Source organism: Apis dorsata, unplaced genomic scaffold (assembly GCF_000469605.1).
Source record: "Apis dorsata unplaced genomic scaffold, Apis dorsata 1.3 scaffold_434, whole genome shotgun sequence".
NCBI lineage: Eukaryota > Metazoa > Arthropoda > Insecta > Hymenoptera > Apidae > Apis > Apis dorsata.
Genome location: NW_006263685.1, coordinates 288,667 through 305,770, shown reverse-complemented (window position 1 = coordinate 305,770; position 17,104 = coordinate 288,667). Strand labels below are relative to the sequence as shown.

Below are 17,104 nucleotides of genomic sequence, written 5' to 3'. Positions count from 1 at the left end.
AAAAAAAAAAAAAAAAAAAAGTAAATGTAGAATGTTCTCGGTTAAAATAAAATTGGGTAGAGACATTGATACTACCTGAATTTTATTGTAGAATTATTATGAAAGAATATAGATAATCGATGTATCGATTGAAACCGCTTTTATCCTTTATTCGTTGTGCGTGCTTAGTCGATTTTTATAAAAAAAAAAAGAAAAAGGTAAAAGAAATAATACATACCACATACACATCTAATGTTTCATCTCTAGATGTATTACTTGCTCTTGTCTCTCTGTATTTTAAACATTAATTGTGTATCTCTTTCTCTTTTTTGTAATTATCTTCAGATCATTCCATCTTGTCGCTAACCCAATTCACGAGAGCGAATAATTAGACCTAGATATCGAAATTTATCGTCATTTGGAGGGGATTAAATCTGTCGTTTCTTTTATCGGATTCGTATGCGTTCTCACGCTCTGTACTACTATTATTAACTATTATTGCAATCAATGCGATTACACTGGATACGATCTTTTTCTGTAAAACCACATACACACACACACACACACATACACACATACGTGAAAGCTACAAATAAAATAATTACAACTCTCTAAATGTTTCCACGAATCTTTATTATTAATATTATTATTATATTAGTATATGAGTCAATAATTATAATTGAATATAATTTTAAAATATTTTTCGTATTTTGTCATCAATTTAGAATGAGTCATTCTCAAAACCAATAACAGTAACAATTCTAATTAATAAATATTACAGAATCGTAATTTAATATATTAAAAACAAATTTCATATGAGTAAAATTTGAACTTACAGGCTGTAAAATTATAAAAGTAAGATTTTGAGCGCATTTTGTAAAATATAAGCGTTTTGTTTCTACATATTAAGTTACAATTCAGTAAAAAAAAAAAAAAAAAAAAAAAGAAAGAAAGAAAGAAAAAAAAATTCGTCATACATAAAATTCTCTACTATTAATAAATTGTTCTTATTCATCATATTATATTAGATAACCCGATCTATGTATCGATTAATCAATAACAAAATAACTTAATTTACTAAAGTTGCGACCATGTTTCTGATATCAATTACATAATATTCCTCTAATCTACGATTATCGACTTCTGTAACGCAGTCATAGATTGTGAATTGTTATTTTTCGTATCTACGCTCGATAATTGATTATCTTTTGCAATAATATTTTCGCGAAAACTTGACGAGCTCGACAATAAACGTCTTGGGCCACGTTTATTAATTTCCACTTGTTTTAAAATTCGCCCTAACGAGTTTTCCGAATTTTTTGTAATCGGAGACAAACTGAGACTTGGTGCTGTTCGCGTTTTAATTATTCGTCCGCTCCTTGGAGACCTTATGATTTGATCAGTCGTTCTGCGCCTGGCAGATTTTAATTTCACACTACGTAACATGTCTAAGGAAACGACGGGTCCCTTTGGTCCTGGTATCGTGTTTCTTCTATTCTCCTGAAATTAACATTTTTCTTCTTTGTATATTTTAATTTTAATATATATATATATATATATATATATAATTCCAAGAAAGAAGAAATTATATTTGATATTGACAAATTAATTTTTTCAATTCATATTGATTAAAAATTATATTTATTTTAAATTAATTTGGAATAACGTAATTCTTTAGCTGCGCTGAAAAGAAATCTCTTTGAGAGATTTCCGATTTATTTTTCATAGATATATGTATCACCTTGGGATTTTTAAATAACCCCCTAGTGTTCGGTTGAATGGCAACGAGGGTTGAGGAACAATTGATCAGACTGAAAGTTGTATCGCTTTGATGAGTGGCCGATTAGTAAAGTATTTAAAATACTTGGAAAAATATATCTTTAGCAACATAATTCTCTTACGACTTCAACGAATCACAATAAGAAATCCTAACATTTTACACAGCTTAATTCTAAAAGATTTAACAATAATTTTTTCAAATAAAACAATTAAAGTAGAATAATCTAGAAATTTCAATATAATACATATATAATAATAAGACTTTTATGCTAAAATATTATAAATAAATATTTATAATAACTTGAAACTTATGATTCTCACTCACGTATTCGGGTTGAATGAAAATATTGTTATAATAAAAATATAACAATTGGAAAAAGCTATGGAATTTTTTAAAAATTTCTTTTGTTAAAAGAAGTCTGATCATCCCAAGTTAATTTGCTAAATATTTTATGATATTTTCAAACGAGAATCAACCAATGCCTTGAACTTTAGCAAATTTTAACTTCGAAAGAACAGAATTCTTCACACCACTTATTCATATACTCCAATTAATGAAGTGTCGTGTATAATAGTCCTTGGATTTACCTTAAAGTTTTGCGGTGCTTTTTTTAGGGTCACCTTCAGCAAATCCTCGACAGTTATAGCTGGCCTATTAAACAGTGGTGTCGAGCACTTTCTCGAGGGCGACCTGATGTTTCTATCATTATTTGGAGTGGTTGGTGTAATCGGCGACTTATGCGTCGAAATTTGAAGAAATGACGATTGTGGTGGTGGAGGGGGGGGGGGGGGGGGTGGAGGGGGGGGGGGGGGCGGGGGGGGGGGGGGGGGTGGAGGGGGGGGGGGGGGCGGGGGGGGGGGGGGGGGTGGAGGGGGGGGGGGGGGCGGGGGGGGGGGGGGGGGTGGAGGGGGGGGGGGGGGCGGGGGGGGGGGGGGGGGTGGAGGGGGGGGGGGGGGCGGGGGGGGGGGGGGGGGTGGAGGGGGGGGGGGGGGCGGGGGGGGGGGGGGGGGTGGAGGGGGGGGGGGGGGCGGGGGGGGGGGGGGGGGTGGAGGGGGGGGGGGGGGCGGGGGGGGGGGGGGGGGTGGAGGGGGGGGGGGGGGCGGGGGGGGGGGGGGGGGTGGAGGGGGGGGGGGGGGCGGGGGGGGGGGGGGGGGTGGAGGGGGGGGGGGGGGAGGAGGCGGTGGAGGAGGAGGAGGAGGAGGAAAAGCAGTTGATGGGTTGGATGATATTAAAATTGATGGTATAGGGGGTGGAAGAGATGGAGGAGGTGGTGGTGGTGGTAGTGATAGTGATAGTGATTTCTTCGGAGATTTCGATTGCATATTCTTCAGCATTTGGTGTAATGCTTTCAATTCTTGCATCAGCGTCTCGTTATTTCCGGTCAATTTTTTACTTAGTTCTTGTATACTGATAACTTCTGCAGTTAAAGTGGCAATAGCGGTTGAATTACCTGCACACACCTGTGATAAACAATAATGCTAAAAAAATTTTAATACATGACTGGATACATGAAATTACAAATCAGAATTAAGAATCAAAATGTAATGCTATGATATATCGATATTTATATATCATATTTTTTTTTAATTTTATGAAAGCATGAATAAACATGCTTTTATGGATTTTCAGAATTTTTTAATTTTGTAATCCTTTTATTACATCAAAATATAAATAATAATGTTATAAAAAAATTTTCGTAAAATATTAAATATTAAATAGTATACTTGAGTAATTTGATCAGACAAACAGGTAATTTTCTCCAAAAATTTGTTGATCATCTGTTCATTCTCTGAGCGTAATGTCATAATAACTTGATTGAATTCTTTCATTTGTTGTTTCGTTGATATAGATGTTGAAACAATTCGCTTAAAATTTCCATAAGCCTGAAAAAAAAAAAAATATTGTATAGATAATTAAACATAGATAATTTTTTAAACAAGCAACTACTTACTTCTTTCATTATAGTTGTTATTTTTTTTATCATCCAAACGCAAAATAGAACAATTTTAGCAATAGGTTTTTTTGCAAATTGAAGTTTTTGAAATGGCTTGCTTTGCTGAAAACTGGTACACGTGCATTTTTTATTAAATTCAATAGGCTGCAAAATAATAATTAAGTTCTATATTGTTTCTTTCTTTTTTATATGATAATAATAGTACTTTTATCATTTTTAATTATAAAACCAATATATATTTGAATAACTGAAAAATATCTTAATCTTAAATAAATCAATAGAATTAAAGAAATTAATGAATTACTTCTTGAAAACATCTACTACAGCTGCCAGAATCAGACATAACTGGAAGATCTAAAATCAAAGTGGTCGGGGATTCTGAACTGTTACTGCTCCATATGGTTTTTGTGATCGTTGTATTCGGGCAAAAATAATTCTGAACATTTTTTTTCTCTATTTGCAATAAATCTGTAACTGTAGCGGAATCTACAGGTTTTTGTGATCCTTCTGTTTCCACTTCCTCGTCAAATTTAAGCGTAGTTCGACATCTTTTCGCAGGAGGAGGTGAACCACTGCAAGGAGTGATCGATCGAGCTCTAATCCTCGTTGTTGTACTTTTCGCGTCTGTGTAATTTTCCCCATCATCGATTTTATTATTGATCTTCTCATCTTCTACGGAATAATGTTTATTGATACGTTCATTCGAAGTCTCATTTGAAGTTAATGACGAAGAAGTATAACAAGAAAATGAATTTGTTTGAACACGATTTCCAAAGAATTCTTGATTTGCAGTTCGTACTTTAATGTTACTTAAATATCGTAAATTTGAAAGAATCTGTCTGCACTCACTCCAATTATTGGATCGATTTCCATCTGAATCTTGCTCAATTTTTTCATTTATTATTTTAACTCTCGTATCTTGATCGTGTTTATTCCATTTTTCTTCATATTGGCCTACAGAGTCGCATGTAGAAATCATTGTTTGAAATTCGTCTAAAAAATTATGAAATTCGTGAGATTCTGATTCTGAATTAAAATTAGAAAATTTTGTTGGTTCTGAGCTATAACCACAAGGAACGTGATAAGATGATTTTGGAGAACGAACTTCAGTAGTGGTGTAATCGTTAAATTTAATCCTTGAAAAAGATTTTTTCTCTTGCAAAAACTTACAATTGTTCATTTCTAATTTTATTTCCTGATTCATCGATAGAGTTTTGTCTAATAGAAAGCATTCTTTCGCAGATACATCGATATTCTGTTTAAACAAATTATTTACTTGATTTATTTTAGCCACTTCCGACTCTTTTTCACCATTGTTTTTCTCTCCTGTCTCATGTTTATCTGATCTATTTAAATCTAATTTTATTCGACGAAATCGTGGTACGATTTCTGGACTTAAATCATCGTAATATGATAAATCAGGTTGTTCAGATTCGAATAATACAGATTCTGGGGATCGTTGATGCAAAAGTCGTTCAGATGATCTCGACTTTTTCTGTAAAGAAATATATTTATTTTCTACATAATCGATCTCGTCAGAAGTATCTGAATTTTGTAATAAAGTTTCTTGAGATTGATATAAAAATTGTTTGTGTCGAGATCGTTTGTGATTTTTCCGTTTTGACATTATAATTTTTATTCAAATAATTTATTCGATATTTATACGAAATCCAGCTACGTTCGTGGATTTATTAATCAAGAAAGTAACAACATTCTTAAGAGAAATTCTTTAAAGAACACTTTTTAAGCCGAAAAATTAACATACACAATGGAAAACACAGTATTTTCAAACTTGTTTCGTTAATTTATACAATGAATATGAAACTGTTCTATTTATTCGTTATATATATAGATGACATTGTATTAAAGGTTGCCTATTAATGTTTATTTTGATTTTAATAGAGGAAATAGTACACTAGGGAATTTTTGTTATCATATAATTTACGATTCTATTTTCTATAAAATTAATAATAAAAAAGATATAAATAGAATAAAAAATTTTTTTTATTTAATGAAATTTATTTTCAAATTACATGTAATATATTGCAATTTTGATATTCCACTCTTTTAAAATGAGATAGTGAATATCCAATATTCAATAGTGAATATCCAATTTTTTATATATAATTTTTTATATTCCATTTCTTTTAGAACAAAGTAATGAGTATTTCTTTTCAAATACTGCTCTATTTCATATTTCTTATTGCTCTATCACATTATAAATGAATTTAAATCTTTACATCTATAAAATATGTATTATATCTACTGATTAATAAAGAATTCGCCGCTTCTATTTTTTAAATTTTTCGCGTACAACGCGAATTATTTTCATAATCAATATCAAAAGTTATTAAGTTTTATTTGATATTGTTTAGTATCCCCTAATATTTTAATAATTCATGGAAATAATTTAATGTTCATTTTTTCATAAATTGTTCTCCCTTTTCAACATTCTTCTTGAGCTCTGGGATTGCTACATTTAACAGTTCTTTTTCATATGCATTGAGTTTTTCGATACCAAGATTCTTTTCAATTCCTCCTTTCTAAAATTTAACTTGAATATAATATTCCATTTCAATATGTATATATTATTGATTGATAATTATACTTACACCCAAAACAACAGCTGTTGAGAAATATTTAGTATCACAAACATCAGATTTGACATAACAGTATTCTGTAATACGTTCTCCATTAAGTGCTTTGATTAAAGAAAAACCAAATCTTGCACCAGCATATGCCATTGAAAGAGTGGCAGAACCTGTGCCAGCCTTGGCTTTAACAACTTCTGTACCAGCCTCTTGAATTCTCATAGTAAGAGCTTTCACTTTATCCTCTGGAAAAGAAACTGAGGGTTTAGTTTGTGAAATTAAAGGAATAATAGTGACACCACTATGACCACCAATAACTGGCACTGAAACATTTTGTGGATTCAAGCCCTAAAAAAAAATATTATATATGTAAATCTAAGATGTTATATAGAATTTAATTACTATACTTTTTACAAACTTTGGCTTCAGCAATGAATGTATTTGCTCTGACAATATCGAGAGTTGTTACACCAAATACTCTATTGGGATCGTAAACGCCAGCTTTTTTCAACACTTCACTGGCAATTGGCACGGTACTATTAACTGGATTTGAAATAATGGCAATAAAAGCTTTTGGTGATACTTCTGCTATAGCCTGGGTAAGATCTCTTACTATCGAGGCGTTTGTAGAAAAAAGATCATCTCTAGTCATTCCTGGTTTACGTGGAACACCGGCAGGAATTATGACTACCTATATAAGAATACAACAAATAAAAAATTTTGTTAATTTTTTTATTAATCTTAATCATTTTTAATAAAAAAAATTTAATAATAAAATAGAAACCTGCGTTCCTTTAAGTGCATCTTTTAGCTCTTCTGGACCAGTATACGCTTTTACTTTTGCCGGTGTATCTATGTGTGACAGATCAGCAGCGACACCTGGTGTATTTACGACATCATATAACGACAATTCGGTTACAAGAGGAGATTGTTTCATAAGTAATGAGAGCGGTTGGCCAATTCCTCCGCTTGCTCCGAGAATTGCAACCTTGGCATTGCACTAAAATAAAATATATCAAAATTAAAATAAATATAAAATATATATATGAATATGTATATATGTATATATTTGTAATGTTTTCTTATATATCTCTTATATATATTTATAGTTTTTTCTTTCATGTTTTGAATTTCATATAAAAATTTACGATATTAAAAATTAAGAAATATTTGATCGCTAATATTATTAAAAATGTTCACGATTGCATAACTGTACTTCACGTGTATGTCGTAAACTATACTTTACTGACATACAATGTTTCAATGTCATTAACTAATCTGATTATAATCTTTAGTTTAATAAAAAATCAAATAAATAATGAAAACATAAACATAATATATTATTATTGGTAAATATAATATTTAGTTAAAAATTTAAATTATTAGTTAAAAAAAAGCTTACTTTGGCGCTGGTAGATAGTCGTTTCGCTCCTTGTTGAGTAACATTCAAAATAGGTTTCAAATATTGTGGCAACATATTCTCTATGACTTTCTAGATACAAATGTAAGTGATTTCAAATTTCGAACGCTCAGTAACCTTTCAAAGACACTCCAATGACCTCAATGATATTTCGCACTTGTTCTCTGCCGTTCTCTCCAATCGTTTAACGTGTCGTAATACGTATACGATCATGCGTACTCTCGTATAGATAATATACGCAAGACTGAAATTACTTATAAAGTATAGCGCGGGAATTTTGAAAATTATTATCCATTATTATGTATTATTTTTTTTTAATCATTTCTTCTGTTAGTTATATACAAATTATATTTATGAAATATATTGAAAAATATGTAAAATATTTTTTATATATTTTACTACTTTATAAATATCATTTTATTATTTTTATATATTTTCTTAAATTGCATTTTAAATTTATCATTAAATTTAAATTTATAATTAATTTATAATTAATTTAAAATAAAATATTTTATATTTGTATCTTGAAAATATCTAAAAGAAATTATTTTTCTTATATAATCTTATAATTATATTGTTAATAAGTTAGTAATTCATTCTTAGTTAAAAATATAAAATCAATTAATTTAAAGTAAAATTTAAAGTATTAATTTAAAGTATTTTACATTTTTATTTTGAAAATATCTAAAAAAAATTATTTTTTAATCTTATAATTATATTAGATAGTAAATTAATAATTAATTCAATTACATTTTAAATTCATTGTTAAATAAAAATATAAAATCAATTAATTTTAAAATAGGATATTCTACACTTGTATCTTGAAAATATCCAAAAGAAATAATTTTTTTTTAATTTTATAATAATTAAGTACGTTTACTAATAATAGTAACTTAATTGTTCGGTTCTCATAAACTGAATAATACATGAAAAATTTTTCAGGATTATTTCTTAAATTTGATCTAAATTGAACTGTTAAAATACTTTTAATTTAAATTTAATAAAATACCAAAAAAATGTGTTTAGAAAATTAAATTTATATTTGTATTAAATAGTTGCATTAATTTATATTGATTCAAGATGTCAAATGGTATGTTAAGGTTAACTAACCTATGAAAAAACGTAAAATATAATTTCTTTTTTATCTATTTAAATCAAAAGATCATATAATTATATTACTTATTTCAGAAATAGAGACAAGTTTATTAATAATAATATTAGATGTAAACCCAGTGCAAAGAATTATAAAACAAGAAACAAGAATATTGACACAATGTTTGGATTCTACTATTGTTTTTGCCAATGCTCATTTAATGCAGTCATCTAATAATCAACTTGCAGTAATAGCATGCCATAGTCATGGAGCAAAGTTTTTATATCCTTGTGAAGACGCATTAGAAATTAGGCAAATTGATGGACAATATGAAAAATTTACTATGATTGAACTCACTGTAAGGCAACAATTACAAAAAGTTATCAATGAAATTACTTCAAATAAATTATTAATTGGTGAAAGTTTGATATCTGGAGCATTGACTATGGCATTATGTTATATTTCAAGATTGGAGAGAGAAAAGATTGCTGGTGAAAAATTATATTCAAGAATTCTTGTGATCACAGCAAGTAATGATTCAGCAACACAATATATGAATTATATGAATATATTTTTTACAGCTCAAAAAATGGTTTGTAATTCTTTTTATTTTAATATTCATACGATTTAAATTTAATACTTTAAATACAACTTTTTTTTAAATAAATAGGGAGTAATATTGGATGTATGTAGTTTAGATCAAGAATTAACCTTACTTCAACAGGGTTGTGATATTACTGGGGGAAATTATTTAAAAGTTCCTCAGTTAAATGGATTATTACAATATTTATTGGTAAGAAAAAAATAATTTAATTATTTCTAAATATTTTATTAATTGTGTAATTAATTTTTAGTGGATATTTTTACCAGATCCAAATGTTAGATCAAAATTAGTATTCCCACCACCTGTAAAGGTAGATTATAGAGCAGCATGTTTTTGCCATCAAGAATTAATTGATATTGGCTATGTATGCTCTATATGTTTATCAAGTAAGAAAAACAAGTTTTTTTATATATCATTACATAAATTTTTTGATAATAATACTAACAATTTTTTTTAGTATTTTGTAAATTTAGTCCAATATGCACAACTTGCCAGTAAGTATTCTAATTAAATTTTAATTTATGATAATTCATATTTTTTATATTTTAATAATTATTTAATTATGTTAATTATTTCAATATTATTTTTTTTTTTTTTTACTTTTTACAGCACAGTATTCAAAATGCCAGGACCTATACCTATAAAAATGAAGAAAAAAAAAAAGAATGTAGATATTGTTCATTAATTGTATTTAGAATTAAGGAATTTTTTTTTCATAAAAATATTTATTAAAATAAATATTTATTTTCTCATCATAAATATTTTTTACTGAAAACGTTTTATAATTTTATTGTAATATATTTGTACATTATTTATATATTCTTTCACACATTCCTTGAAATCTTTATATTTATAAATATGATTTCATTAATTTTAGATTCATAAAACTTAATGATTAAAATATGTTATTGCATCCATGATTAATATGTTTATGAATTAAAAAAAAAAATAAATATTGAATTTATACAATTATTATTACACAATTATTTATACAATTATTTTTATACAAAATCGCAAAAATAGATGGAATTATAAATATATAGCTATAAAAATAAATTATATTTAATAAAAAAATTAATATTATTAAATAAATAAACATTATTAAATATAAATATAATATTAAAACAGAAATCTGATAATTATCACAAAACACAAATTCCAATTGCGAGTAATATTTAGAGTCGTAAAGAAAAATAAAATATAAATATTTGAGTTAGGATTAGAATGAAAAATAAACATAATAAGCGTATTTCTTATAATTAATAATAATTATAATAATAATATTTTTTTATAATAATAATAAAATATTCATATTTTTCTTATTTATTCTCTTTACAGCTGTTTCTTTTGATTTCATAAAATCAAAGATTTCTTCTCATCTTTAATAATGGAGTTCTTTTTAATATCTTTGTATTATATAATTAGTAAATTTATCTTTCTCCTATATATATTATAGTATATATTATATTAGTATATTATAATTTAAAATAACATTATTTTACTTAATATCATTATAATGGAAATATTTTTATTAATCAGATTACTTTATTCTAAAAAAAATATTTTATTTTTTTATAAAAATATTCAAACTTATATTTAAAATCAATGCAATGATTGAAATATTTAACCAAATAATCTGGCAATGTTTTGTATTAATTTATTAGTACCAGTATGAAATGCTGAATTTTTTGTACAAATACCAAATATTTATGTTTCCAGAAGTATTCATCCTGATAAAAAACTGAAATTTTTAAATAATAAAAAAAAATAAAAAATAACTTACTTATAATCATCATAAGAATTGTTTTCTATTTAAAAATCAGCAATTATAGTATAAGCATATAATAAAAGCAAAATATTTCCATCTACCAATATGTGTCAATTGATTCTGCAATATTTATCAATATCTTCTTTTATTGATATTTATCATTTAATTAAAAATTTATTTTCAATTTTTTTTAATTTATTTTATTCTTTTAAATACTTTTAAATACTTTTCTGCAAGTATTAATAATATTGACAAATTATATTTATCAATTGTTTATAAACTATAATTTTTTATTATATATTTTATATTATATAATTTTATTTTCTATTTGAATTTTTATCAATTTAGAATTATAAAAAATAAGATAATTAGAAAAAATAAAAATTATTATAAAAAGAAAATTAATGATGATAATATTATTTAATATTAATATAAAATATATAAAATATTAAATTTTTATGAAATGAAGTTAACTGAAAATAATTGTATTTATATATTGTTAATATGTTTATAAAAATTTGTTTCATTTATTAAGATTGAAATGGACAAACAAAATGGTAAATATTTTTTTATAATATAGTATTCTTTATTTTTTTCTAAAAATTTATAATGTAAGTTTTACATAGACTCTTAAAGCAACAACTTGTAAGGAAGCTATTCAGCGATGGGAAGAAAAAACAGGTCTAAGTGCCAATGAAGAGAAAGAAATTATTTTGTCCTTTCAATGGCCGCCGATTGAAAAAATGGATAATAATTTAGCAGCACTTGCTGCTGTAGAGTTAGTAATATTTTTAAAATTTATTTAGTAAAAATATTAAAAGTAAAATTTTTCTAGAAAACTATCTCTCTCAACAAATATGATAGAAAAAATCACTGGTATCAGTGCATTAAAAAATTTAAAAATCCTCTCTTTGGGTCGCAATCAAATTAAAACATTCTCTGGATTAGAAGCAGTTGGAGAACACTTAGAAGAATTGTGGATATCATATAATCTAATCGAAAAAATTAAAGGTGTAAATGTACTAAAAGCATTAAAAGTGCTTTATATGTCGAATAATCTGGTAAAAGATTGGGCTGAATTTAATCGTTTGCAAGAAATTCCGCTTCTCGAAGATTTATTATTCATCAATAATCCTATCTGTGAAAGTATGGATGTAGAATCTTGGCGCAGCCAAGTAACTAGAAGACTACCAAAACTAAAAAAACTCGATGCTATACCGATTGTATAATTATTTAATTTAGTTGTTAAATATACGAAATGACAGTAGAAATTTGAATTTAATAAAAAATTTTGCAATAAAATTGCAAAATATGTATTTACACGGTATAGTGTACATTTATAATACATTTTTTTTTATGTTTGAATATAATACATTGTATTGACATTATCGACATTGCCTTATTTTATAATTTTTTGTGATGGTCAATTAATAATCTTCAACTTTCATGTCGTTTAATCCCAGTTCTTCATTCTGATCAAAACTTCTTTCATATTTAATAATCTTTAAACCATTATCTAAACCTTCATTAGAAAGGCTTTGAATGTAACTATTACCCGCTGGATCATCTAATACAAGTGTAATCTTTCGCTTTCCTTCCAAAACTTCATTTAAATGAGATATGAAAATTTCCATCCGTTTAACAGTTTCAGGATCACTACTATCACCGCTAAAAGCTGTTGATGATGATAATTGTTCTTTAATAGCTACTAAAATGCCTTCTATAGTAGTAAAACGTCCACCTAAAGCAGCAGGACCAATTTCTAATTCCAATTCTGGTATTTGCATATGACAAGTTTCAGACTTTAACAAATCACGATTAAAATCTTCTCTTCCTATGATTGTTACTTCTATTTTCACTCCCATGGGTTCAATACCTCCACCACTCTTAACTTCGTTTGTTCTATGTCCACAAGAATCACAAACTGTTGCCATAATTACAACTTCCTTAAAATGTGGAATATCTAAAAATTGAGTTAAGAATAAATATTTTTTTTATTGAAATAAAAACTGGGAATCAATAAAAATTAAAATAAAAATATTAATATTTAGAAAATTAATAATATAAAAAATAATATTAAAAAAAGAAAGAATATATATATTAATATAATATTAAGTAACACAAAAAGGATACTGGTCAATTTCATATTAGTTTCACATGGGCAATTACATTCTGGACAATTTGTTCGAAAAGAAAGTACTTCTCCCTCAATTTGTTCTAAAGTATATTCTCCTTCCTTTATGGGTTTTAACAAAGTATCCTCTGAATTTTCAGTATAAATTCCTAAAATATGATCTTGTTCTTTTGTTCTTTTAAATTGTATTATACTATATTCTTCATCTTTTAATGGAGCTTTTGGATTTTCTACATAACATTCACCTGATATATCTTCAAATATCATAATGAAAGGTTGTTCTAAAGATTTAAGTTTTTTTAGTTTCTCAAGAAATTCATCAATTTGAAATGCAGCAGTTGCATACTTTTTTCTTCTTTCAGGTTGATCTTGTTCTAATCCATTAATAGTTCTTTCTATAATTCCTTCAATTGTTGTGATTTCTCCTTTTTGTGATCTAGAAGGAATTTCAAAATCTAAAGATGGAATTTTTATACAGGTATAATCTGACTTAACCACTTGACGATTCAAATCTCTTGCAGTTTTAATTTGTAATGTTATTCTAATTCCTTTTTCTGCAATTTTTCCACTATTTTGTATTTCATTATTTTGAAAACCACAATGTTCACAATCAAAAGACATTACCACAATATCTTTATAATATGGAATCTTTGTTAACAATAATCTGGTAACACCCTGTATTTACAAAATGATAGATTAAATTAAAAATATTTATTGTTATTTATTGTATATTCACAATAATACCATACATTTTGTTCACAATTCATACAGAGACTTTCTATCTCTGTCGTTTCTGGTTCTGGATCATCGGCCGTCAAATTGCGAAATATTGGTTTCGTTTTTTCTTCAATATTTTGTTTCTGATCTTCTGCCATTTTTTTGGTTATATAGAATTTATATATCAAATTTATATAAAAAATCTATTTCAAATAAAATTGAAATAAATAAGTGAATTATATTAATTAATAATTTCTATATCTATTAAATTATATATATTTTTACCTGCTAAATATAATAAATTTTTAAACACAATTTATCATTCTTCAAATCTTTCGAAAACATAATGATCCAAATAAATTCACATTCACATGTGTAAATTATTTATTCTGATCTAGAATCTCTAGATGAAGAAGTGTAGGCAATCCTAGCTTGTTATATTACTAAAATTTTAGAATACATGTAATTGTTATAGAATTTATGGAATCTGCATAATTAAATAGTTATTTTATATATAATTATATTAATTACAATACAATAATTGCATTTATACAAAAAATGTGAAATATTAAAATTTATATAAAAATATTATCATTTACATAAAATATTATACTTTTACTAAAAATATATATTATTTAATAAATAAATACAAACAAGGAAATTTCAATAATATCAAATAATTGATACAGAATTTTTTTATTCAAAATTGATTATAAGCAAAGTTTTGAAATATCACACTTTTATGTTTATAAATATTAACTAACTTCATGTATATCATTTTGAATGCATTTAAAACAGTACAATGTAATATTGGATTTGACACTTTGAACAACAATTTTATATTTTTTTAGGTAAGACAATTTAAATATTTTATTTTTCCATAGCTTTATTTATTAAAATTTATTACTTTTCTAATAAATAAAGTTGTTCAAATTGTTTCAAATTATGATTCTTAATAATGATTCAATTGAATATATATTAACAATACTATAACCTGTAGTATCGCAGAACAAAATATAAATGCATTACAAATTATCAGATTTCTATAATATTAATGTATTATAATCATAATATTTCATTTGTACATAGCAATACACGTGGAACTTGAATAAAAAACAGTATTTTTCATGATATAAAAGGAGCATATAAGAAGAAGTTTCTGAAGCACTTTAAGCTAGGGAAAAGTCGAAACTCAGCATTCTCAGTGAGTGGCGCGAATCGCCGGCTGAAAGTACAATGGTTAAGCATAGCCAATGGCCGCCGCGAATGAGTGTCTCGTGTCGGTTCGGTTGCCGCTAATCGATGTGTTACTACGTGTTTTCGAAGTGTGCTAACTTGCATTCAACTCGATTACGCGTAGCATTAATTTGCGATCGATAATATGTCGAGTCGACAGTCAAAAAAAGAAAAGGTGCGTTCATTATGTTGCATATCGCTCCTGTCTCTAATCATGTACGTCTCTTATGCGATCGGTACTCACATACGTGAAAACAGAGTTCCTTTGACGAGGAAAGATCGCGGGCACGCGCGCATTTCAGAGAAGGAAAGAAAATATGTGTATGCATGAAAGAGCGAGAACGAGTAAGCAAGCGAGTGAGTGAGAAAGACAGAAAGACAGAGACAGACAGACAGACAGACAGAGAGAGATGGAAAAAGAGAGGGTGACAATGACAGGGATAGGGATAGGAGAGAAAAGAAAGAAGGGAGAGTAAAGAGAGTACGGGGAAACAACCCCGGTAGCCGAGACACCAAAGGGTGTAGCGTGATTCTGATTTCTTGATATCCATTTCGTTGGTACATTTTCTCAAGCAAACGTTTTGAAGAACCTAACAATGGTACTTCAACTAATTCTCGTTTCCGTTGTGACATCGCAAGTGCGAGTTTGTCGAGCAACCGCGTCTTGAATGTGAATTGTGCTGTCGTGGCATTGTACGCTAATATAAGCGGTGCAATTTACTTGTTTTGTTCCAGGATGCGACGAAGATCGGGAAGGACAAAGGAAAGAATGGCAAGGATGTTGAGACGAATGACGAGGTGAGGTTATATCGTCCTTCTATGTCCTTCTTATTGATGTGACTCGATTCATTACGAATCGACTTCTGTCATCATCAATTTCTCCTATTATAGATTTTCCTTTCTATATTTATACATGTCATGTATTCAATTCGTTAAAGTTATCAAATGTTGACGTTGTGTCATTTCTTTAAAGAAAAGACTTTATTTAACAGTTATTCTTTAAAAGTGATCTAGTATCCATCTTCGACACTGTGCTACCTGAAATGTTTTTCTTTTCAAAGTCATGTATATGTGTATATTTTAAATATATATTTCTCTGATATAATTTTTCAGTATTTTTTAATCAAGTTTATATTTTATGATTAATGTTTCTAAAATGATTTAAAGTTATGAAAAAATGCTACTCGTCACAGGTGGCGCTTGTGTGTGGACTTAGTTGATAAATAGAAAACGATATATACGAAAGATGTATTACGAAATAACCAATATTTTTTTACTCTTTGTTTCTTATTATTTTTGTTATATAGAGTATATTTAGATTTTCTCATTAAAATAATATGTGATTACAAAAATAATCAAAATTATAATTATTTTCCAACTTTTTTTTCAATAGTGATTTATGTATATATGAAATATGATCATTTACGATATAAAATCCAAGAATGATATTAATGTGCAATTATATATGTGCAGAAAAATATTTATTAATTATTAAAATTTATGTATTAACTTGCAATTTGTAAAATATATAAATAATTTTCATCATACATACATTGATTGGTATATTTAATTCTTTTATATGCATCTTATATGTATATATATATATATATATATATATACATATACATATATATTATTACGATTTTTATTTTTTCAATTTGTTAAAAAGCTTGTATAATTAATTTTAATTAATTAAATGAACAATATGATATATAAAATTGATATAATTGATTTTAATGATAAGTTTATTTATGATTAATAATGATAAGTTTAATTTATATGAATAATCAATTAATAAAATAATAATAAAACATTATTGAAATAAGAT

At 27.2% G+C, this 17,104-nt stretch overlaps 5 protein-coding genes and 1 long non-coding RNA gene across 9 annotated transcripts in view; 3 read left to right on the top strand and 3 right to left on the bottom strand.

Annotated features, from left to right (window-relative positions):
* Positions 1-1,153: 1,153 nt before the first annotated feature.
* LOC116186113 lies at positions 1,154-2,596 on the bottom strand. The gene is made up of 2 exons (XR_004151056.1): positions 2,347-2,596; positions 1,154-1,479 (listed from the first exon to the last, which is right to left on the bottom strand). It is a non-coding gene; the product is annotated as an uncharacterized LOC116186113 (long non-coding RNA).
* A 3,115-nt stretch (positions 2,597-5,711) lies between these two features.
* LOC102674581 (malate dehydrogenase, mitochondrial) lies at positions 5,712-7,988 on the bottom strand. The gene is made up of 5 exons (XM_006619728.1): positions 7,707-7,988; positions 7,089-7,304; positions 6,723-6,995; positions 6,326-6,652; positions 5,712-6,256 (listed from the first exon to the last, which is right to left on the bottom strand). The coding sequence occupies exons 1-5, from the start codon at positions 7,779-7,781 to the stop codon at positions 6,131-6,133; spliced, it is 1,017 nt and encodes a 338-aa protein (XP_006619791.1). The 5' UTR covers positions 7,782-7,988; the 3' UTR covers positions 5,712-6,130.
* A 655-nt stretch (positions 7,989-8,643) lies between these two features.
* Positions 8,644-10,180, top strand: LOC102674448 (general transcription factor IIH subunit 3). Its single transcript, XM_006619727.2, has 6 exons — positions 8,644-8,814; positions 8,913-9,409; positions 9,488-9,610; positions 9,672-9,807; positions 9,879-9,915; positions 10,031-10,180. Exons 1-6 carry the CDS (start codon positions 8,805-8,807, stop codon positions 10,104-10,106), a joined length of 879 nt encoding a protein of 292 aa, XP_006619790.1. The 5' UTR covers positions 8,644-8,804; the 3' UTR covers positions 10,107-10,180.
* Positions 10,181-11,778: 1,598 nt separating this feature from the next.
* Positions 11,779-14,469, bottom strand: LOC102674308 (zinc finger protein ZPR1). Its single transcript, XM_006619726.2, has 4 exons — positions 14,326-14,469; positions 14,073-14,243; positions 13,323-13,998; positions 11,779-13,152 (listed from the first exon to the last, which is right to left on the bottom strand). Exons 2-4 carry the CDS (start codon positions 14,196-14,198, stop codon positions 12,617-12,619), a joined length of 1,338 nt encoding a protein of 445 aa, XP_006619789.1. The 5' UTR covers positions 14,199-14,243; positions 14,326-14,469; the 3' UTR covers positions 11,779-12,616.
* On the top strand, positions 11,828-13,002 carry LOC102676337 (dynein light chain 1, axonemal-like). Its single transcript, XM_031512436.1, has one exon. The coding sequence runs from the start codon at positions 12,047-12,049 to the stop codon at positions 12,416-12,418; it is 372 nt and encodes a 123-aa protein (XP_031368296.1). The 5' UTR covers positions 11,828-12,046; the 3' UTR covers positions 12,419-13,002.
* A 403-nt stretch (positions 14,470-14,872) lies between the features above and the next one.
* LOC102673214 (serine/threonine-protein phosphatase 2A 56 kDa regulatory subunit gamma isoform-like) overlaps positions 14,873-17,104 on the top strand; it is a 9,272-nt gene continuing 7,040 nt past the window's right edge. The window contains exons 1-2 of one of the 4 annotated variants that reach the window (XM_031512434.1): positions 14,873-14,891; positions 16,012-16,074. Coding sequence is in view for 2 of the 4 variants with exons in the window: in XM_006619722.2 (XP_006619785.1) it covers positions 15,422-15,451; positions 16,012-16,074 (93 nt within the window). In the remaining 2 variants the exon portion in view is untranslated. Of the gene's footprint in view, positions 14,892-15,247; positions 15,452-15,650; positions 15,876-16,011; positions 16,075-17,104 lie in introns of those variants that run through there. The other 3 variants (XM_006619722.2, XM_006619723.2, XM_031512435.1) reach the window with 3 other exon arrangements.

What these genes read in the sequence shown, in the direction of transcription:
- LOC102674581 (XM_006619728.1), bottom strand. Translation starts at nt 7,781, where the DNA reads ATGTTGCCACAATATTTGAAACCTATTTTGAATGTTACTCAACAAGGA. An exon ending in ATGCACTTAAAGGAACGCAG is followed by an intron (nt 6,996 to 7,088) that starts GTTTCTATTTTA and finishes ATTCTTATATAG; the next exon opens with GTAGTCATAATTCCTGCCGG. An exon ending in CATTCATTGCTGAAGCCAAA is followed by an intron (nt 6,653 to 6,722) that starts GTTTGTAAAAAG and finishes ATTTTTTTTTAG; the next exon opens with GGCTTGAATCCACAAAATGT.
- LOC102674448 (XM_006619727.2), top strand. An exon ending in GATTATTACAATATTTATTG is followed by an intron (nt 9,611 to 9,671) that starts GTAAGAAAAAAA and finishes ATTAATTTTTAG; the next exon opens with TGGATATTTTTACCAGATCC. An exon ending in CCAATATGCACAACTTGCCA is followed by an intron (nt 9,916 to 10,030) that starts GTAAGTATTCTA and finishes TACTTTTTACAG; the next exon opens with CACAGTATTCAAAATGCCAG.
- LOC102676337 (XM_031512436.1), top strand. Translation starts at nt 12,047, where the DNA reads ATGATAGAAAAAATCACTGGTATCAGTGCATTAAAAAATTTAAAAATC.
- LOC102674308 (XM_006619726.2), bottom strand. Translation starts at nt 14,198, where the DNA reads ATGGCAGAAGATCAGAAACAAAATATTGAAGAAAAAACGAAACCAATA. An exon ending in GTATGAATTGTGAACAAAAT is followed by an intron (nt 13,999 to 14,072) that starts GTATGGTATTAT and finishes TTGTAAATACAG; the next exon opens with GGTGTTACCAGATTATTGTT. An exon ending in AACTAATATGAAATTGACCA is followed by an intron (nt 13,153 to 13,322) that starts GTATCCTTTTTG and finishes CTCAATTTTTAG; the next exon opens with ATATTCCACATTTTAAGGAA.